The sequence below is a fragment of the Gallinula chloropus genome (genome assembly GCF_964237585.1).
Source record: "Gallinula chloropus genome assembly, chromosome: 16".
NCBI classification, from domain to species: domain Eukaryota; kingdom Metazoa; phylum Chordata; class Aves; order Gruiformes; family Rallidae; genus Gallinula; species Gallinula chloropus.
This window is the reverse complement of record NC_140101.1, coordinates 3,806,487-3,826,903: the sequence shown is the minus strand read 5'-3', so window position 1 is coordinate 3,826,903 and position 20,417 is coordinate 3,806,487. Positions and strand designations below refer to the sequence as shown.

Here is a 20,417-nt window from a genome sequence, read left to right as displayed (position 1 = left end):
GCACTGTGAGGTTGTGATCTGCAGGGCTGCCAGCTCCTGCACCCTCGCAGGTGAACCAGGTTGATGTTCACTGTGAACAGCCCAGCTGTACCTTGCAGCTGGCCTAAACGAGCTGACAGCAGAACTCCCTCTGTACTGCCCCAGGAGCTGCTCGTGGTAAATGCAGCCGCACAGTCCCTGTTGTGCTGCCTCCTGAGGTCAGTCTCATCATGGCTCTCCCCCAGTGAAGCAAAAGACTAACATAGACCTTTATTCGACTCCAAGGTATGTACCAGTGATTTACAAAGACCATCTTTAATACTACAGCTTAAAAACAGGTCATAATCCCGTTTGTTTAAGATGGACATGTTAAAAACCCATTTTCCAATATTTACCCCTCATAAAAAAACCCCACAATATAACGATATAAGTTATGAGTCCATTTCAGAAGCAAGATTCTGTCCCCAAGTGGCTAAATATATACACACACAAATATATATATGACGTGTAAGTGCACGAGTGAACTAGGTGTCTCGGGAGAACAAGGTTTGTTTTCAAGTGAAGACTGCACTCCGTGCGTGAGGCTGAGCAGGAGAAGGTGGCTGCTGGCAGGGTGGGTGGGTGCCAAGGGCCCCCCTCTCCCCCAGCCAGGCACAGAGGTAACCTACCTTTATTTCTTCCCTTTCAAGCAACAGTGTCTTGCTTCACGCTCAGGACTTTTGTCAGTGTTATCTACCAGTGCTGAATGCGGCTGCAGAGAGCTGGAGCGGTGCTTGTGGCTGGCTGCTCTCCCTCAGCAGCTCTCCCAGCCTACTTTGTTCCTTTTTTTGATATCTTTTAAGTCCTTCTGGTAAGGAGATGCTAATTCTGCGAACAGAATGTTGTCCAAGCCCCCCCTGCCCTTGCAGAGCTCTGGCAGCAGAGGCAGGTGAACTGAGGCTGCCCGTGGGGGGGAGGTTAAGTGTGTCCTCGCTTAGAAAAAACACTAAAGTGACAGAATTAATCCAGTTTGGCCTAATTGCATTTATTATATCCAGAAACTGCCTCCAGCCTTTAGCAGGAGACAGTCTGTGACTGTTATTAATAGCCTCAAGTGTTCTGTGAACTAAATCTATGTGCATTGTAAGTGTGGGATAAAGGGAATGGGATCTGGGACATGATGCACGGCTGCTGTGCGCTTCAGCCCCTGCTCTGGCGAGGACGGCCGCTCTTACCATGAGCCACCAGGCAGCACCAGTCCTGCTGCAGATGCTGGACCACAGGGGAAGGACCCTGCCCTGTCTCCACATCCTGCTCCAGCAACTTTTTGGTTATATGTGTGAAAAACACCCCCAAAGTGCCCCCTTCTCCCCTCCTTCCTCCCCTGCCCTCCGTCCCCTTGGATTTGTGGCCCTGCTCTGATTGGTTTTTGGCTCCCGATTTGCACCTGGAGTCACTGGAGATCAAGTATGTTTGACCACGGTCAATGCTGTCAGGTAGGTGACGTCAGGGGCCTGGGGAGCGGCGCAGCGTTCCATTGGTCAGGCTGTACGTAGAGGTGCACGTGCTTATAGCACGGGGCAGCCCTTAAGGCCAACAGAGCCCCAGACAGTCCCAGCTTGTGGCAGGTCCACGTGGCTCCGATTCATCACCAGGTTCCTTATACAGCCCACGTAATGAGGGAGGGGCAGCACCGGTGCCAGCGTGCTGGCCTCAGCTGGCTCTGCAGGAGGAACACGGAACAGGGCATGCTTCAGTCTGGTTAGTAAGAAGGCAGGGGATTAAGTACCCTGCCTGGACAAGGATCTCTTGTTGTGGAGCACATCCTTCCCCACTCACCTGGCAGCCCTCCCACGTAGAAGGTCGCCCTCATGCTGGGTGCAGGAGGCCAGCTGGGCCCCATGGTGAAGTTGCCTTCTGTGTCCACAGTGACCCGGATAATGTTTTTCCGTTTGGTAACTTGAAAAGAGAACAGGAGAGTCAGTGCTGCTTCCTCACCTGGAGAGTGAGTCCACCCCCATCCTCCAGCACAGACCAGTGCTGGAGCGGAGCAAAACCCTGGGAGGGTCAGGGGAAGCAGCTGGGGTCTGGCCAGCCCCCCCAGACCCTGTCCTTGAGCCACAGCAGTCCCCTTAGAGCACGGTGCCTGGTGTGGTGCCAAGGGCCACGCTCCCAGCACAAGGGGAGCGGTCAGAGTTGGCCATGGATGGGGAGAGGGCTAGAAGCTGGAAATGCAGGTGGGACCTGGGGTTAAATCCCACAGGCAGGGCCCAACCTCCCCCCAGATGTGGGGTGAGCAGCACCCACCCCCAAGCCAAGCGCTGGCTGTCACCTCACCTGCAATGGTGTGCCACTGCCCGTCGCAGAGCGATGGGCACGTCACTGATGCAGAGAACTCATCGGTGCCGGTGTTTGCCCTCACAGTGACCTGGTGTGGGAGACAAACCCGTCAGAGCCCAGCGAGCTCAGGTGGCTGCTGCCTCTCAAAACCTGTGTGGAAGCCACCCTCCTGCTACCTTTGTCTCCTCCATGTAGAGCAGGAGATGGTGGCTTCTCCTCGTGCTGACGTGGAAGATGAGGCCAGAGGCGCTGCGGGGACGGACCTCCAGTGTCACCTCCAAGTCCTGCTCAGTCGCCACTGCATCAGCTGGAAGAGAAACACTACTGGTGAGGAGGGGGTGAAGGGACCTCCCATGAGATGTGTCCCTCCCAGTCCCAGGGCTGGGAGAGCCAGTGAGGCTGCTGTGGGGTACCCAGGGCAATAGACCCGCCGGCTGCAGTGAAGAAGACCCCGGTCTCCAGCACGCCCTCGTAGCATGGTGTCACCCCAAAGGTGCGTGAGGGGGGACCCAGGGGCCTCCCATCCAGTTGTGGGTTCCTCAGGCAGCCGTCAAAGCTGGAGACTGATGGACCCTGTGGAGAGAGGCCAGGGTGAGCACAGAGGGGCCAAGGCAGGCAGGCATAGGGCAATGCCACAGGGCCAGGAACCGGCTGAGATAGGGTGATGCCATGGGGCTGCAGAGCCCTTACCGGTATGTGAGCCTTGGCCTCTCCAGCTGGGACTCCTCCCACGTACAAAGGGGTCCGGGCCACAAAGAGCCCTGCTGCGGGCACTGTGGCATCCTGAGCTCGCAACCCATCGATGACCAGCTGGGCTCGGCTCCGGTCTCTGCTGAAGAAAACCTGCAAGGCCCAAAGGTCAGTGCTGGGGCTAGGGGCTTCCTGGGGTGGGAAGGCTTTGTCCAGGGAAGGGAGACCTCAGCTTGGAGGTCCAGCCATCCCTGGCTAAGGCTTTGCTGTCCCCTTTGCTCCTGAGGGACCCCAGCTGTCCTCTGTGCAATTAGGAAGTGATGCCCACCACACCAAGTTAACCCCTGCATGGACATCCAGCTGTGGGGGCTCATAGGAGCAACTTGAGGAGGTCCTGCTGTACCCTGAGCCCCCGCTCACCGTGTGCCAGCGCCTGTCGCGGTACTTGTCTTTGCTGCGGATGCGCAGCCGGCGCCTGCCGACATCCACCAGGAACACGAAGCGCCCGTTGGAGACAAAGAGAGCCATGAAGGTGCCCTGCTCACCTGCCACGTAGAAGAGCAGCCCGCTGGAGGAGTTCAGCCTCACCTCCAGGGAGAAGTGGGACCTGCAGGAACAGGGGGGTGATGGGAGCACCCTGCTCTCCCACAGCTGCGAGGGACATCCCTTCTGCAAAGTGACAGTCCCCCTGCCTGAGCTTTTGGGGTGGGCACTGGCCAAGCCTCACCTCTGGCTGAAGGAGGCTGGAATCTCCTCGAACTCCCAGCGACTGCTCGGGGCACCCCCGAAGCGGAAGGTGCCCCCGGCTGCGCGGGGCTGTGGGTGCAGCTGACAGAGCCCATCCCGATCGTGGCGGCGGTCCTTTGAGGCAGGCTTGCCCAGCACCTACACCAGATGCACCGAGGAACAGAGTGAGGGGACATCCCCAGGAGGAGCAGGATGGGGGAGGTTTTTTGGCAGCAGCTGGTACCTTGGGTTTCCGTCTGTCCTTCTTCAGAGTGGCTCTGAGCTGCTGTGGTTGTTCGCCCCAAGGACAGCTCATGGTGACGTTGACGCTCTCCACGTTCTGCTGCAGGTCCACCACCATCTGTGGCTCTGCCATCCTACACACAGGGACAAGGGGGCTCTGTCACCAGCCCAGCCAGGAGGCAGGAAGGGGCTGAGCGCCCTCTCTGGGAAGGAGCACAGCAGTGCTCACCGCTTGACAAAGACGTTCCCGATGCAGCCAGTGAGGTTGCTGAGGGCACCCGGCTCTGGTGAGCCCCCGAGGTGGAAGAGCGGCCGCCTGTCCTGCCGCTGCTGTCGCCGGCCGGACCCAGCGCCTGCTGCGGTGTCCTGCAGCTTGTCATCCACGTACAGCCGGACCCTGCGGGGGATGAGCAGTGGGGGATGAGCAGCGTGGGCTCAGAGGGTCCCCGTGGCACGTCACCCCCACACACTGTCAGGACACATACCCACGGGCATCGCTGTAGAAGGCCACGTAGTGTGTCCTATCATCTGCATAGGCGTTTTCAGTGGTGACCTCTGTTTGCATCACATTCAAGGCCAGTTGGCCCCTCTGCAGGGACACCCGGCACGTCCCCTCCTGCAGAAAGCATCACCCCATTGCTACTCAGTAGCTGCACCCCAAGGAAGGGTCTGTTTCCCCACTGCCCTCCAGGAGCTCAGGGTGCAGGCCTTGCAGCAGATTCATCCCCTGGACACCACCATCCCTCCCTCTCTCAAAGGGAAGCAGCATCCCCCCTCCAGAGAAGCTGCTGCCGGGATCCCTGTGGGTGCCCACCTGTGTGCTGTGGTGGTAGAGCAGCCCCTCGCGCTGGCTCGTCCGGAAGCTGAAGCCACTGTAGAAGTCCCTCAGCCCCGGCACGTCCTTCAGGGCCAGGGTCAGGTAGCCATGGCCGTGGACGCTGACTGAGCGAGCCACCTGTGAGGGACACCAGGGAGGTGACATTAGGTGAGGTGAGAGCCTGGCCCTGGCGCTGCAGGGGTGCTGGGGCAATGTCTGAGGTGCTCAGCTCCTTGCTGAGTCTCAGAACCTCACCACCCTCCCCCCGCACTGAGGACCTGTGGATTTTGTTTGCTTCTGTGTAAATGAGGGGAGACCTGTCCAAGGAGGGGGTCTCATGGTCCTTCCCCTGACAGACCCTTTGCCCAACACACTGGCTGGGCTGCTGGGGCTCTGTGCTTACCAGGAGGTCTGAGGTGCACCCATAGCTCACGCCGACGGTGCTCATGCGCTTCAGGTCAACGTATTTGCCAAGAGCCTTCAAACCCTTCATGCAGCCCCGGATGGGCCCACCCGTGGGGAAGAGCGCTTTCAAGCTGCAGGAGAAGCAGGTGGTGTTACTGGGGTCCAGCCCGAGGCAGGATCTTGCCCCACATCCCTTCAAACAGAGTCCCTGGGAAGGGGACACGATGTCCACAGGTATCTCCAGTGCCTCAGGCATGAGGCTGCTCCAAAGCACCCAGCATGGCAAAGGAGGACTTGGTGACACACACCAGCACCTTGTCCCTCACCAGAGATGGAGCCATCCCATCCTCAAACCCACAGTGATGGGCAGGAAGAGAAAAATCTCCTCCCAGAGCTCCAGCAGCAGGGCCCCAACATCCCTGGATGTGGCTGGGAAAGGGCCAGGGCCACCCCCAGGGCCACTGGAGAGCAAGATGTGGACTGTCCCACCCCACTGCATGCTGGACCCACCTGGGAGGCAGCACGGCTGGAGGCACACCTCCTAGATAGTAGGAGACAGCATTCTCCAGGGAGTTCTCCTGCTCCACCATGAAGATGGTGAGGCGCTCCAGCCGCACCAGGATCCGCTTCTTGTTATTCATTTTGAGGAGGAAAATCTGGATCTGGAGACAGGGGAGAAAAATGATCTGGCAGCCTGGGGCAACTGGGACCATCACAGAGCAGCCTGAGGTGTCCAGTTTACGGCTGCAAAGACCGCTTTGCATCTCCCCCCACCAAAATACCCCCCCCCATCCTTCCCACCCTGCCCCTTACCGCTTTGTTGGTGGTGCTGCTGATGGTGAGGGAGGAGGTGTTGCTGCTGGGTTTTGCCATCTCCAGGCCGGTGCTGAAGTCATAGTAAAGTACCAGCTTCCCATCCCGGATGGCCAGGCACAGGAACTGCCCCTGGGGAGCAGGATGGATGTTCAGCCCCATGTCCTACGGTGCTGAGCCACTGCCAGCACCCTGACAAGTTGCTGTCACTATGACTTGGGGTGGGGGGGGGGTCTATCTGCAAAGTGTAGCGCTGTGCTGGGGAAAGGGGAGAGCAGTGCAGGCTGGCAGGGATTGTGCTCAAGTGCTCTCAGAGGGCTGGAGCACCTCTCCTATGAAGCCAGGCTGAGGAGGTTGGAGTTGTTCAGAAGAGAAGGCTCTGGGAGCCCTTACAGCAGCCTGCCAATCCCTAAAAGGTGCCTACAGGAAAGCTGGGGAAGAACTATTCAGGAGGGCAAGCAGGAATAGGATGAGGTGTGATGATTTAAACTAGAAAAGGGGAGATTTAGGTTGGATATTAGGAAAAGGTTCTTCAATTTGAGGGTGGTAGATCACTGGCACAGGTTGCCCTGAGAGATGGTGGAGGCCCCATCCCTGAAGACATTCAAGGTCAGGCTTGATGGGGCTCTGAGCGACCTGATCACTGCAGGGGTGGGCTTAGATGGCTTTTAAAGGTCCCTTCCAACCTAACACATGCTGTGATTCTCTCCAATCTCAGGGGAGTCCCTTGGCACCAGAGACGTGCCTGCTGCGAGCTCTGGGTCCAGCCCTCTTGTGGCTTTTCACAATAGTGCAGAAACACTGCTCAAAGCAGCCCTGCTGCCTCCAAAGCCACCTTCTCCCCAGTATGCCGAACTGGGAATATCTGCAGGCAGGGCTGGGATTGCCCCCCACACAAGCTGAGGTGTGAAGGGTCCCCGGGGAGGAAGCACCTACCTGATTCTCCAGGAAGAAGAGGATGCCGTTGTAAGAGACCACGCGGATCTCCTGCTCAAAGCGCTTGGTTGTGCCAAACTGGCTCTCAAACTTGATCTCCGCATAACCGGTGCCATCAAAGTAGGAGCCATCAGTCAACCAGGGGTCTCCTGTGGACTTGGACCTGATTCCACACAAGAAGAGGCCCAAGGTATCACTCCAGAGCCAGCTGCCACGCTCTGAGGCAGCTGAGGGTCAGGGTAAGCATCGCAGACCGGAGCTGCTCACGGCCTGGTCGCCATGTCCTACCTTGCACAGGGCTTCTCAGTGGTAGTGTCCAGCTGGAAGGTGTGCTGGAAGTTGTACAGGCTCACCACCTCCTCGTTCAGTGTGTCCAGCTCCAGGCACCCACGGTAGTTGGGATAGCGCAAAGTGGGAGGGGGCTGGGAACGACACCAGACCATTAGGGCAAGTTTGATCCTGGTTTCCCCCGACACCACAAGGAAATCCAAAGGTATTGCCAGTACCTCCTAGAAAACCAAGCCCCATCCCCACTTCCTGTCTCACCGTGAAGCTGGAGGGGTAGCCACCCACGTAGAAGACCACGCTGTGCGGGTCCAGGTTGAGCAGCCCTTGCTCCCCCTTGGCCACGCTGTCTCCCTTGGTCTCGTGCACTGTCTGCCTCTCCACGATCACCGACATGTGCCCATACTGCAGGATCCTGCGGGAGGGAGGGATGGTCAAGACAAGGGGAGACCCCCAACCAGGAGCAAACCCTACCCTTTCTGAGCAAAGGGCTACCAAAAAGAGGTGCATCTCCCACTGGGGAGCCCCACAGCAGCAGTGCCTTGAAAGGAGTCAGCACCCATGTTACCAGCACTGCCACAAGGCCGAATGGATGCTCCATGATGAGCTTCACCTTTCCTGCAAGCACCCCCAGACCCTCCACAACCTGGTAAGCTACCTCAAAAAAACTAGCAGGGAGGTGGTATCTCAGTCTTGATCATAGGGACGACTGGACGATGGAGTCCACAGCAGCTCTGCAAGGCCAGGGCTTGCCTGGGCACAGCACTACCCACATCTGCTGCAGGGACAGTCTCCCACTGAATTTCCTGGGGACACATCCCACCACTCCCCTACCTGTTGATGCTGATGGTGGCAAACTGCTCTCCAATATCCTCGTCAACAGTCAGGAAGGCTGGCTCCTCATCCCCCAGTTTGTAGACCCACTGCACTTTGTGGTCCTTCAGCACGATGCCCAGGTAGTCTCCAGTGGCCTGAAAATGGGGACACAGGGTGACACGTTGGCACCCAGGATGGGCAGGAGCACCAAGCGACGCTCTCCCTGAAGCTCCTGGGGCTGCAGTGGCCAGACACCCCATTCACGGGGCTCTCCCCACCCGCCTGCAGCCAGGCTGATGGCTGCACCCAGCCCCCTTTGGTGTCCTTGACACTTGAGGGGGCAGGGGGAGGGCGAGGGGCTGATCACCCCCGAAGCTGATGGTACCCACACAGGCTGCCCCATCACGCCCCTGCCCGCACAGCCCCGTCTCACCTCCCGGCTGCCCAGGTACAACACGAACCGCCCGTCCTCTGCCCCATCCTGCCGCCGCTGCCGGCTCCTGGGCTCGGGGTTTTGGATGTAGAACTTGAGGGATGTGTAGGCTGCCAGGTCCTGCAGGTTGCTGGGCATCCGGACCTGCACCCCCGAGCTGCCGTTGAACTTCATGGGGACTTTCACCTGGAGGGAGAGAAAGCCAAACCCGCTGCACTGGAACTGCTGCTGCCTCTCCCACCACCACCACCAGCTCTGCCAAGTTCTGGAGTCTTCTCATGAGAAAGATGAGATGAAAGGTGCTTTCTCACAAGAATGAGCTCTGTTGGCCCCAGAGCTCTTCTAGATAGCCCTCCCATTTATATACTCCCCTCAGGTAAGCCCTTGTTCACCCCAAGCCCCCAGAACCCCAAGCACAGCCCTCACCCTCCCACGAGCCCACCTTGCTGGCGGCGTTCCTCGCCTGAGTGATGAGCTGCCGGATCCGCACGATGTTCTCTGACACGGTGGCATTCTTGTTCCTCCTGTTCTCCAGGCTGCTCAGCTTCTCCAGCAGCAGTGGGATGGTGCTTTCCAGGCTGGACACTGGGGTTGGAGAGGAGCCAGGGGGGTTGGAGGTTAGTGGGGAGGGGAGATGTAAAGCTTGGGCAGTTTTGAGACGTGCAAGTCAAAGCAGTGACAGCTGGGAGCAGAGTCACAGAGTGACCCCCTAAACCCAGTAGCTGTGGTGAGGTGTTGTGAACACACTCTAGTGCCTGTGACCTCCTGCAGTAAAGGTGGAGCTGATACAGACACCACGGGGAGAGAAACAATAAAGGGCCAGGACTTAAATCACCCACTATGGGCTGCTACCTCCCAATACTCTTGACCTGGAGCTGCAAAGCAGAGCTTCCAAAAGCATAGAGGTCTCTGGGGCCATCTGTCCGTGCCCTGGCTGATGCCAGGCTCAGCCCTGGCTGCCTGGCAGGCTCATCACGCACCAGATTTCCTGGCATCCTGGACTGCCCGGTTCAGGTCTTCATTTCGGAGGTCTCCATACTGGTCTTTCCACTCATCCAGATTCTTCTTCATGCTGCTCAGGGTATCTTCCACTCTGGCTGCTGTTTCATTGGCCTCAGCAGCTGCTGCTTTGGCATTCTGGATTGTCTCTTTTGTGTCCTCTGAATAGAAAGGAGAGAAGTCTCTAGGATGGCCAGGAGCAGGGAGGAAGCACCCCTGGGTCACAGCCTGGGTATAAGGAAGGGAGCAGAGAACCAGCTTAGCTACCCCAGGACAAACCTTGGTCCCTGCCCAGCATCTCCTGCACAGACTGGAGCTGGCTCAGGAGCTGCTCCTTCTTCACACGGAGGTCAGCCAGCTTGTCCTTTGCTTTCTGCAGAGTGCCCTTAACAGCTGCAATTAAAGAAACGTGTGTACTACACATTGGATCTCAGTCCAGGCCCAAGGATGTCACACCCTGCAAGAAGCTTCACTCACCCCCATTGAGTTTTCTCTGCTCTCTCCTCACAGCTTCCTCCAGGTTGCTGCTGTTCCTCTTCAGCTCTTTGGAGATGGCCCCGAGGTTTTCTGACAGGACATTCTGTAACACAAACAGGTGCTGCTGGAGGGGCTGAAGGCAAAGTCAAGTCTCTGACCCTGACTGTACACAAAAATGTGTGTTCAGACAACTGTTGGGGCACAATGGGGAGACCCAAACCCCCATGTTCTGCAGCCAGTGGGGCACAGAGCCAAGTGCTCAAGTCTCAGAGGGAAGGGGCACCAGTACCTTACTAGTGGGTGTTGGGGGAGTTTTGCTTTTGCTCATCTTCATGGGGGTCCCTACAGCACGTACGTACCATCAAGGCCTCACTGGCAGCCTCATCAGCATCGTGGGCTGCTCGCTCAGCTTTCTTCACAGCTTCAATGATGCTGGCGTAGGCGTTGGAGGCATCGATCGCCCGCTGGATGAAGCCATCTTGGTTTGTGCCCTGGATAATGCTGTGTTGGGAGAGAAAGCCATGAAGTCCACACAGACTGCTCAGGCTGGGCTCTTGCCCATGTCCACTGCCCCACCTCCAGACAAACCCCTTTGAGCTCCTCATCACAACATGGTGCTCCAAATAAAGCTTTGGAGACGGTACCCCACTGCTCCCCTGTAACAGCATGGGACTGCAGTTTCCCATTCCCAACTCTGGTAGGAGATGGCCTGACTCACATCAGGGACCAGTGCCTCACCTGGACAGGTTCCTAGCGAGCTCATCCAGGAGCCGGGCATGCTCTTCCGCCTGCTCCACAATGGGGATCTTGCTGCTGGCTGGGGAGAACTTCTTGACCCGCTCGGTCAGCGGCAGCTTCGCCCCATCCAGCAGTGCTGCCAGCTTCTCATATGCCTGCAAGGACACATGTCACTCCTGAGGGCTGCCACCCCCTTGCACTCTGCCCATGCCAAAGCACCCCCATCACTCACCTCCTTTGCACTCTCCATCTTCTGTAGGAAGTTGGAGACTTGGGCCAAAGAGTCCTTGGCCATCCTCAGGGTCTCCTGCACCAGGACATGCTGTTTTTGGAGTTCACGGCTCTTTTGCTAGACACACAAGACACAGGGTTAGGCACTGGTGGGGCTGGGGTATGTCCCCTGTCACTGCAAGGCAGTACGGGACTCCCCAAGCGAAGCTCTACCTGACTCTCCTCCAGGTTGTTGCGGTTCAGGCTGTTCAAGTCCTCTGTTTGCCTGGTTTTGTTCACAGCCTCGTTGAGGGCGTCACGGAGATCCATCAGCTGGGAGCTGTGCTGCGCCAGCCGGTCCTGGATGCTCCTCACCAGGTCCTGGTTGGACTCCCAGCGAGTGTGCAGCTCACTCTTCACCCGATGCAGCACTGAGGATGGAGATGACCACTAGTAACCCACCCTCCTGCGTTAAACAGTCTCTCTGTGCCTGGCTGCATAAAGCCTGGTTCTGGTCTCACTTGGCATGGATCAAGGCCAGAAGTGACCATCTTCCCTCCCTCCCTCTTTCAGCCTGGATAACACAGCATCTCATCCACAACTGTCTCCAAACCCCCAGCGCTGGTGAGAGGGACGGGATCTCTTTCGGAAAGACACCCAGCCACACCTGAGAGGCTGCAGATGATGGAGAAGGACACCCAGCTAGTACAATCTGCTCTCAAGGGAAAAGCAACTGTACCTGGGGTGTCACAGGGGACCCTGAAACTACTGTAAAACCTGCTGGGGTGTGCTAACAGTACTCTCAAATGTGACCTTAATGTGTCGGGTCTGCATGGGCTCCAAGCCAGGCTATCAGGAATGGCCAGACCCAGGGGGGTCAGGCAGTCCTGTCACACACCACTGAGCTGTACTCACACTTCTGAGCCTCCTCATGCTCGTGCCTTGCCAGCTCTTCCTGGCTGCCCAGACTCCGCTCCTTCATCTCCCTCAGCATCCTTTCCACCTCAGCCATCTTCTGCCGAAACTCTTCGGTGGAGGCGGTGCTGGCGTTTGCTGCCCCAAGCCTGGCCATCTGCTGCACCAAGTCTGCAGAGAAATCCAGACCCCCAGCTTGGCATTGACCAACCCAGGTTCTTCACAGCCCCCTGAGATCTTCCCCTTCTTACACCATCCTGAGGACCAGCAGCCAGCTTTCACACAGCACTCCAGTGCCTGAACTGCTCAAGATAACCCAGGGGTAACACCCCACGTTTCTGGTAGTTACAGTGACTCAGGCTACACCTCAAGCATCCTTTTTGTGGTTTCCTTCCTCTTGTTCTACTGCATCTCTCCTGGAGTGTTAATGCAGATTGCCCTGGGGTTATGCATCTCAGTAACACTTGTGCATGTTTAAGGAGGTTTCTTCCATAGATCATGTTTAGCCAAAGAGCTGGGACTCACTAAGCCTGGTCTACCTGACCAGCCAGAATTCTTCAGGGATCTCCGTGTCACTTCTATCTCCTCTTGCTTTCTCCATGGCTCTTTCTAAGCAACACTGTACTGGGTGCTGGTTGAAAGCAGGAGCGTTTCCAGCGGGAAAACCCACAGAGATGGTTCTTTACCTACCTGCAATGCCTTTCTGAATGCTTTGGATATTTAGCAGGACCTGCTCCCCTCTCTGGTAAGTGTCCCTCGTGTGCTGCTCAATCCGGCTTGCTTCTCTGTGAGTCATGGTCATCTACAAGGACAAACAGTGGTGGGGCTGGAGCGGGAGATTTATGTTCTGTGTGATCCATCAGGGGGAAAGATGCTCCCAAAAGGCTTGGGGATGTGCAGCTTTTGAGGTCCTTGAACCAAGGAAGTCACGTCTCCTGCAATGGCCTTCCCTGTGCTGCTTGACTACACTCAGCCATGGTCTCATCTATCACCTTCAGAGAAGCCCAAGCAGCAAGCAAGCACAGCTCCCAGCGCAACAGGCTCTGGCTCCTCAATCAGTCCCAAGACCACTGAGGATAGCACTGGCCATTCCTAACACTGGGAAAGCCCTAGAACCTGGAGCCAGCCACACCTGGGTCCTGCCCAAGACACAAGAAGAGATGGAGCCCGTTTGGTTTGGCCATTCAGAGCACGGCCGTACACACAGACAGAAGCAACATGTCCATGCAGCTGCCTGGGGACATATATTACCAAAGAGAGACTTTTCCTTTTCCCTTAGATTAGGAACAGACAGTTTATAAATCAAATCGAATCCTTCTCAGTTTATAAATCCTCTGAAGACACAACTGGTGGTTTTTAGACCTTACACAGATCACACCTTGCCAAAGGTGCTGCTGTACTGTGGCTCTCAAGGACTACTGCAATAAAAAGGGTCAACTTGTTTACTGACAAGGCCCAGGCTCTCCCTGCCATGACATGGATACATCCAGGATGGACCTAGATGTTTATGATCCTTCCTCATAAGCTCCTTCTATAAATTACATTTTATTGATTTTATGTTCACTTGTTGGAGTTGGGGCCACCTCAGGAGCAAGTAATAAATCCAGAAACAACTATCCAGATCACAAGATGTTTAACAGGCTGGGCATCAAAGAGACACTAACCCCCAAGCCTAGTGCTGGCTGGGCAGAAGATCCATCCTGCCTGAAACAGGCTCCTCACAACCTTCAAACCCCTCACTTTAGGTAAAAGGAGGAACCAGTCTCTGACAAGGGGAGGAAGATGGAGAAATACCCTACTTTGTGCTGCAGTGCATTCAGGTCCTGTGTGAGGTCCACATTCTCATCCTCCAGCTCATCAGCCCTTTGCCTGACCTTGTTCACGGCTCTCTGGTACTCACGCAGCTGGTTCTGGGACAAAGAGAGCCAAAATCAGCAGAAGGGGTGGGGGAACATGGGCAGAAAGTGGTGTCCAACCTTCCACGTACAATGATGGCCACCATAGTGCTGTTGAGACCGTGGAGGCGAGCCCAGGCGATGGAGCTGGCGTTGAGGTTGACCAGCTGGCTGCGAATGGAGGGAAAGGACATCTCGATGCTCTGCAGATCCTCCAGCAGAAGCAGGACACAACTGTCACACACTGCAGGGGAGCAGAGCAGTCAGCACGGGCCCTTTCCCAGGGCTTCCCTTGCCTCTTCCCCCAGGACCATGGAATACAGACCTTCACACCTCACGCTGTCAGGGCCGTTGGCCACAGGGATCTCATACTGGTGCATGCAGACATCGCACTGCTTCCCCGTCAGCCCGTTGGAGCAGGTGCACTCCCCAGTGCGGGGGTCACAGGAGCCCCCTCTGCAATTGCACTCTGTCAAGTTTAACAAAAGGGCAACACCTGTGGCATCATTTCGTGCTGTTACCACCCCGCAGGGAGGGAAAGGGGGGGGTCTTTATCCCAGCTTACCCACACCCTGCTTGCCCTGTGCGACCTGGCAACATGCACAGGACCGCGGGGAGCAGCAGCTCAAGGCGGGAAGTTTCCCACCTTCCCCAATTCCACAAGCACCACCAACCCCTTGTCCCTGCTCCCCCAGGTGCAGGACCAGTCGCCCAGGAAGCAGGACTCACTTGTACAGCCGCTCTGGCTGAAGCCCCAGTAGCCTGGGGCACACTGCTGGCAGCGTGGGCCGCTGACGCCGGGCAGGCAGTGGCACTGGCCCGTCTGCACGTGGCAGCTGCTCCCCACAGCACCGACGTCGCAGTCACACCTCTGGCAGCCGGAGCATCCCTCGAAGCCATAGTATCCCTCCTAAGGGAAAAAGCAGGACAGTGGGTGCCCTGTTTGGTAAGAGGACATGTGTACCTCCCCCTTGGGGCAGGCTGAGGCGACATTGGACCCCAGCTTTGCTTTCAAGGAGTGTTTTGACCGTGTATCAACACAGCAAAGAGGCAGAAGTGAAGCAAGAGCCCAGCCCCACCCCAGCACCACCCTGCAAACATGTCTCTGCCCTGTGACACCCACGCTGGATGCACGCAGGGAACTGGGCTGTTTCCCACAGGGTACCACATTACTGCCCAGACTGCAGCTGAATGCTGCCTCCATCGCTTGCTGCCGGGGCAGCAATTGGCTTTCGCCATGGACAGGGCAGATGAGGCAAATCCAGTGTTAACTGCGGTGCTGCCCCTCATCCCCGTGCCAAGTGCAGGCGCCATCCCTGTAGCAGCCAGTCCTCACCTCACAGCGGTCGCAGTGCTGGCCTGTCACCCCAGTCTTGCAGAAGCACTGGCCGGTTCGTGGGTGGCACGAGTCTGTCCCACAGGGAGAACAGCTGCACTCTGCCAGGGAAAAATACAGCCAGTTACATGCTGAAGAGCCTGCTCAGCCTCTCACAAACCAACCTTATTCCCATAACAGAGCATCCTATTTCCTCCTTATGCACCACAGAGCCAAGACAGACCCTCTCTCCTCTTGGATTTGCTCCTGCAAACATTCCCATGACACCTGCCCAGGACAGACCCCTTTCATGAGCTGCTGTCCTCAGAGGGAGATGAGCAGTGCTGGGAGTGTACCGTGCTGAGGGACGAGTCTTGCTCAGGGCAAGACTGTTCCAGCTGGGGTGTGGCTTGGCAGCTTGCATTCATGGGTGGATGGGAGGTTACACAATTGTGGTGCTGGAGGGCAGGGTTTTGGAGGTTGGGATTTTTTTTAGTTATTACCATCTTCAGAGGATGCCTGCAATGTTTGCAACCAAACACCTGACTCACTGGGGCAACACACAGCCTGGGTAAGGCATCTGTCCATCCTTCCCTCACCAATGTTTGCTGCCTGCCCCACTCACGTGTGCAGTTCTTGGCCACCACGGCATCCCCGTAGTAGCCGGGGGCGCAGACCTCGCAGCGCGCGCCGGCTGTGTGGTGCATGCACCCCGTGCAGGCGCCCGTCAGGGAGTCGCAGCTGCTGAACAGCATGTTGGGATCCGTGTTCCCGCTGCAGTCGCAGGGCTGGCACGAGCTGCCAATCACCAAGGGATTGCCGTAGTATCCAGGGGCACACCTGGAGAAACACAGCGAGTTCAAACACAGCCAGGGCATCAGGGGGATCCCCACAGCTCACGCCTGCGGCACGCCCGGGTGGTGCAGTGCAAGCACCCAGCACTTGTAACTGCTGCGGCCCCCGGGGATCTCAAAGCACTTTGTGTTTTGCCTCATGCTACCTCAGAAAGGCGCCTTTATGGCAGCCTGCAAGTTAAGGCAAAGCACAGCTAAGCAATACACCCACGGTAGCACAATAAATGCATCGGCAGTGGAGACAGCAGTAGGGTGTTTGCAGGCTGAAAAGGACTGGAAGAAATCCTGCCACTGTGGGCAGAGCCAACCTCTTCCTCTGCAGTCTCTGCTAGGACAAATGTACTGCAGCCACAGTGGTGGCTGTGTGGGATGCATGTGCCCGAGGCCCCAGAACATGGGTGCCATCACCCTTACCGCTCACAGTTGGGTCCAGCGTAGCCAGGCTTGCAGAGGCACTGCATGTTGGAGCCCTTGTTAACACAGCCAACAGCAAAACTGAAACAGCAAGAGGTGACAGGAAGGACCCGTTACCCCTGACATAGTGCTGGGGGAGCTGGTCACCGGAGGTGGGCTGCTGGAGTCTTGGGTTAAGTGGTTGAGCTTGTTCCCAAGGACAAGGCTGGCACTGGGACATGCACCAGAGCCAGGACACCGCCCCGATGGGGCACTGCACAGCCTCCAGCACTTCATCAGTGGGGCCAAAACAGACAATCCCATCCAAGGGTACTTACTTGTTGGAGGCAACTGAAAGAGGGCACGGACATCCCACACACTGCAGGGGCTCTTCGGCAGAGTGGCTGCCCACGTAGCCATCCCTGCATCGCTCGCAGTGGTCGCCCTCTGTGTTGTGCTGGCAGTTCTGCAAGGAAAAGGCAGGCTGCAGGCTCAGCACTGACAGCAGGAAACGGTGTGTTGCACAAACAATTGCCCACCAGCTACCTGGAGGCTTCAATTCTTCCTCCTTCCCCAAATTCTCTCTCACCCTAAGCTGACCCCGCGCAGGACCACCCCTGAAACAGCACACGCAGCTAATGCTCCAACTCAGGCATGGCCCTGCCAGCTCGGTTTCAGCAAAGAGCTTTTTAATTGCAGGCTGCAGATTTCCAGCTCCCACGTATCACACTGTTTTACCGTGTACTTACGAGGCATATCCCAGAGCCAGGCAGGCACCGGTCTGAGTGGCCGTTGCAGTGGCATGGGATACATTTCCCCAGAAAGAGCCCCTTGGTGTCCCTGTAGTAACCTGGAGCACATTCCTGAGGACAGAGAACAAGATAGACATGTGAAAGAACAGCCCGGTCCGTTCAGGCAAAGAGACTAATTGAGTTTCCACGACACAATTCCCACATGGCTGAACTGATGGAGAAGAGATAAAAAGCAACAATGAGGGGTTTTCAGTGTAGCTCCTTCCTGCTCCTCATCAACAGGAGGTGGACAGAAGGACAGAAGGACCTATGCCAAGGTACTGCGTGCATGTGATTGTCGTCTCTGACACTTGAGTGATTTCCCCAGCACCCCTTTTCCAAGAGGACAGCCAGCATACCTCTGCCAAGCACAGAGCTGTGGTGGGAGGGGGGCAAGGAGCCAGCTGGTGTAGGGGAGCTGGGGAAGTGTTCCTCCCTCCTCAGTTACACCCTGAGTTCTCATTTCAACTGAAGCCCTCAGGGGTTGACTGAGAAGCCGGTATTCTGCCACCACTGCCATGCACAAACAGCCAAACCCCACGGGTGCCACCTGTGCCAAGCACAAGGGGCAGCTGTAGCCCCAAACTGCAGCTCTCTGACCCCCAATCTGCCCAAAGCAGCATGACCCCTTTCAACCCCCTACCTGGCAGGAGTCTCCCTGGTAGTTAGCTGGGCAGAAGCACAGCTCCACATTGCTGGCACGGACGCCGGTAGCTGTATCTGTTGCCATCTCCAGGACCACACGACCCAGGGATACGGATGAAGAGAGCTGGGAGAAGAGCGCCCGGATCTGGAGCTGCTCCAGGTTTGCCAGCACCATCATGAGTTCCTCTCTGGACACGGGGTTGTGTGTCTCTGTGTGCCTGAAGTTTCCCTAGAAGAAGAAGACCTGATATGACTGGCAGGAAGCACAAGCCTCTCTTGTGTAAGGCACCCCAACACCCAGCCCAGCCTGCTGCTGCAATGTTTCCCCTTAGCTCAGGTAAAACAGGGTGGTCTCCAACAGTTCTGCTACAACAGGCAGCACCTCAAAGGCTGAGCAAAAAGCAATCATCCCTTCTCTGTCTACCTGCTAGTCTTGTCCTCTCAGTAACATCTGAGCACGTGGCACACGCTTGTGTGCAAACTCACCTCCACCAGCTGCAGCTGACCTTTGTGTACCTCCCCTGGGGAAGGGTAGGCACCTTCCAGAAACATGATGCTCATCTGGTTTCCCTGGGGAAAAGCAAGAAGGTGTCAGTTACCACCTCACCCCACTGGCTCATGTGTTACCAGGAGGCACCAGGGAATATCCCAGGCTGCACCTTGAGGATCACATCCGGACGGGACTCCATGGGAATGAACACATCTCCTCTCCGCGGGTCAGAGTGCAGCTCGTAGCGCAGGTGCCCACCATAGGAGGAAACCTAAAGTGGAGACAAATCCAAGTGTTGCTGGGAGCCCACACCACAGAACTGGGTCAGAGCTGTCCGTGTCCAACTGGAGTGGGAGCAGGTCACGCTGCTGGTGGGGTCAGGGACAATGGGCATGGCTGCTGGTCCAGCTGCCACTGTGCTCTTACCCGGTCCCCAAGGTAGGATCTGGGTGCAACCCAGTAGAGCTCCTGGTAGGCATCCAGGAGGTTCCTGAGGTCAGCGTGGAGGAGCTGCTCCCGCAGGCTCAGGGTCGTTGGCACCTCCTGGCGATCGCTGGTCAGCAAGAGCCACCCATTCATGTCAACATGCTGTGAGGGAAGGGCAAACTGTGGTGTCTCCAGAGGCCGTGGGCTCCGGTGGGGTTACGGAACGTGTCTGGATGCTTCACAAGAGCAAGTCCCAGAGCAGCAGAAAGGATGAGAACAGGCTCACCACCTCACGCACATCCTGATGAAGCCACTAGAAAGCTGAACACCAGTCCTGCCTCACAGTGCCCCCGTGCTACAGCTTTCCATGCTATGAGACCCCAGAGATGAGGAAAAGGGGCTTAGGTGGGAGACAGGCACAGGGAGACAAAGATAACCCTCACAGCGTATCTTCTTGGGGGGTAGGATTAACACAGGACAGAGATCCAAGGGCAGAGAGTGTAGGCAGGTGGGAGCACAATTGAACAGCAGGCTGTGGTGGTCCCCAGCCCCTCTTACCTCAGCCCGGTGTTTCTCAGCACTGCGGCAGCGATCAGTCGCACCAAAGCAGAAGCACTTGGTGCAACCCTTGGGGTTGCTGGCATCCAAAGAAAACGTTCCCAGGCGGCACTGGTCACACCTCAGGCCCTCCACGTTTTCCTGGAAAACAAGCAAAGCTCAACAGTGTCAGCAGCTCCTCACTACACCTGACTGAGCAGCAGAGATGGCTGAAGGAGTGATCAAAGCACAATGAAGTGATGCTGGAGGATTATCAAGCAGTCCCTGGACAGGTTTGCTTGCAGACCACCCATCAAGCATCAAATTCACCTGGCTGGAGCAGGCAGCTCAGGTTGAGTGACCCTGCTGTCATGCAGGAGCAGAAAGGGACAAGGCTGAGCTTTACCCACAGCGGTCTCTGACACAGGGCTGGACTGACCACCCATCCTCCCAGCCCAAAGAACAGACCTTCATGGCCAGGAAAGATGGGGAGAAGGAGCCTTTCCGGGTGCCCTGCACCCACTGCCATGTGCGGCAGGGCGGCTGCCGCTCAGCACACAGGAGCCCTGCTCCCGCCCAGCACGCCAGACACCCACAGCCCCCCCAGGCTGAACTGGCTGTACTATCAGAGGAGGAGAATCGAGCTGAAACGCACCGTGTGAAGGCATGGAGGGACTGACCTTGCAGTGACACTGCCCTGTGACCGGGTCGCACACGCTCGCTTCGGTGCCAGCCTGGTGACAGTCGCAGCGCCGGCAGTCGGGGTAGTGGTAGAAGCCAGGGGCGCAGAGGTCGCATTGCCGCCCTATGATATTGGGCTTGCACCTGCATGGGACACAGGTACCTCTGCTTTGAGCTGCTGCAGGGACACAGTGCCGGCGAGGATTTCCCCTCCCTGCAACCTGCAGACAAGCCCCATCACTCCGGCAGGGACAAGGGATGCTGCCAGGGATGCCCTGCACAGGGACAGCTGTCCCTCACCTGCACTGCCCGCTGTCCACATCACAGCCTGGCTCTGTCAGCTCCTGCACGCCGGGCCGAGAGCAATTGCAGTCCTCACAGCCGATGAGGGGGTGGCAGCCGAAGGTCTGGGGCTCGCAGACCACGCACTCTGGCTTCAGGGTGTGTGGAGGGCAGATGCACTGCCCCGTCACTTCATCGCACAGACGCGTCCCGCAGTCGCAGGCTGGAAGGGGCACAAAAAAGGGGTGTGTTTGGGGGAGTGAGACTTGGGCAGCCCAAGGAGAGGGCGAGGCAATGGACGCAGAGC

At 57.2% G+C, this 20,417-nt stretch overlaps 1 protein-coding gene across 1 annotated transcript in view; it reads right to left on the bottom strand.

Annotated features, from left to right (window-relative positions):
- Window positions 1–1,371: 1,371 nt before the first annotated feature.
- LAMA5 (laminin subunit alpha 5) overlaps window positions 1,372–20,417 on the bottom strand; it is a gene marked incomplete at its 5' end in the record, with an annotated part of 88,676 nt that continues 69,630 nt past the window's right edge. Inside the window, 46 exons of the mRNA XM_084271712.1 lie at window positions 1,372–1,681; window positions 1,798–1,917; window positions 2,296–2,386; window positions 2,475–2,605; window positions 2,712–2,871; window positions 2,989–3,141; window positions 3,409–3,595; window positions 3,716–3,873; window positions 3,959–4,091; window positions 4,187–4,354; window positions 4,443–4,573; window positions 4,772–4,912; window positions 5,178–5,310; window positions 5,690–5,841; window positions 5,993–6,124; window positions 6,929–7,091; window positions 7,217–7,350; window positions 7,475–7,628; window positions 8,048–8,184; window positions 8,463–8,648; window positions 8,905–9,047; window positions 9,443–9,622; window positions 9,741–9,854; window positions 9,939–10,041; window positions 10,298–10,439; window positions 10,677–10,831; window positions 10,909–11,025; window positions 11,121–11,317; window positions 11,802–11,972; window positions 12,492–12,603; window positions 13,601–13,711; window positions 13,789–13,940; window positions 14,022–14,165; window positions 14,426–14,606; window positions 15,033–15,133; window positions 15,637–15,851; window positions 16,280–16,360; window positions 16,597–16,724; window positions 17,008–17,121; window positions 17,693–17,923; window positions 18,181–18,264; window positions 18,354–18,455; window positions 18,611–18,772; window positions 19,169–19,309; window positions 19,828–19,972; window positions 20,129–20,333. Of these exons, the coding sequence (XP_084127838.1) occupies window positions 1,527–1,681; window positions 1,798–1,917; window positions 2,296–2,386; window positions 2,475–2,605; window positions 2,712–2,871; window positions 2,989–3,141; window positions 3,409–3,595; window positions 3,716–3,873; window positions 3,959–4,091; window positions 4,187–4,354; window positions 4,443–4,573; window positions 4,772–4,912; window positions 5,178–5,310; window positions 5,690–5,841; window positions 5,993–6,124; window positions 6,929–7,091; window positions 7,217–7,350; window positions 7,475–7,628; window positions 8,048–8,184; window positions 8,463–8,648; window positions 8,905–9,047; window positions 9,443–9,622; window positions 9,741–9,854; window positions 9,939–10,041; window positions 10,298–10,439; window positions 10,677–10,831; window positions 10,909–11,025; window positions 11,121–11,317; window positions 11,802–11,972; window positions 12,492–12,603; window positions 13,601–13,711; window positions 13,789–13,940; window positions 14,022–14,165; window positions 14,426–14,606; window positions 15,033–15,133; window positions 15,637–15,851; window positions 16,280–16,360; window positions 16,597–16,724; window positions 17,008–17,121; window positions 17,693–17,923; window positions 18,181–18,264; window positions 18,354–18,455; window positions 18,611–18,772; window positions 19,169–19,309; window positions 19,828–19,972; window positions 20,129–20,333 (6,650 nt within the window). The 3' untranslated portion in view covers window positions 1,372–1,526. The remainder of the gene's footprint in view (window positions 1,682–1,797; window positions 1,918–2,295; window positions 2,387–2,474; window positions 2,606–2,711; window positions 2,872–2,988; window positions 3,142–3,408; window positions 3,596–3,715; window positions 3,874–3,958; window positions 4,092–4,186; window positions 4,355–4,442; window positions 4,574–4,771; window positions 4,913–5,177; window positions 5,311–5,689; window positions 5,842–5,992; window positions 6,125–6,928; window positions 7,092–7,216; window positions 7,351–7,474; window positions 7,629–8,047; window positions 8,185–8,462; window positions 8,649–8,904; window positions 9,048–9,442; window positions 9,623–9,740; window positions 9,855–9,938; window positions 10,042–10,297; window positions 10,440–10,676; window positions 10,832–10,908; window positions 11,026–11,120; window positions 11,318–11,801; window positions 11,973–12,491; window positions 12,604–13,600; window positions 13,712–13,788; window positions 13,941–14,021; window positions 14,166–14,425; window positions 14,607–15,032; window positions 15,134–15,636; window positions 15,852–16,279; window positions 16,361–16,596; window positions 16,725–17,007; window positions 17,122–17,692; window positions 17,924–18,180; window positions 18,265–18,353; window positions 18,456–18,610; window positions 18,773–19,168; window positions 19,310–19,827; window positions 19,973–20,128; window positions 20,334–20,417) is intronic.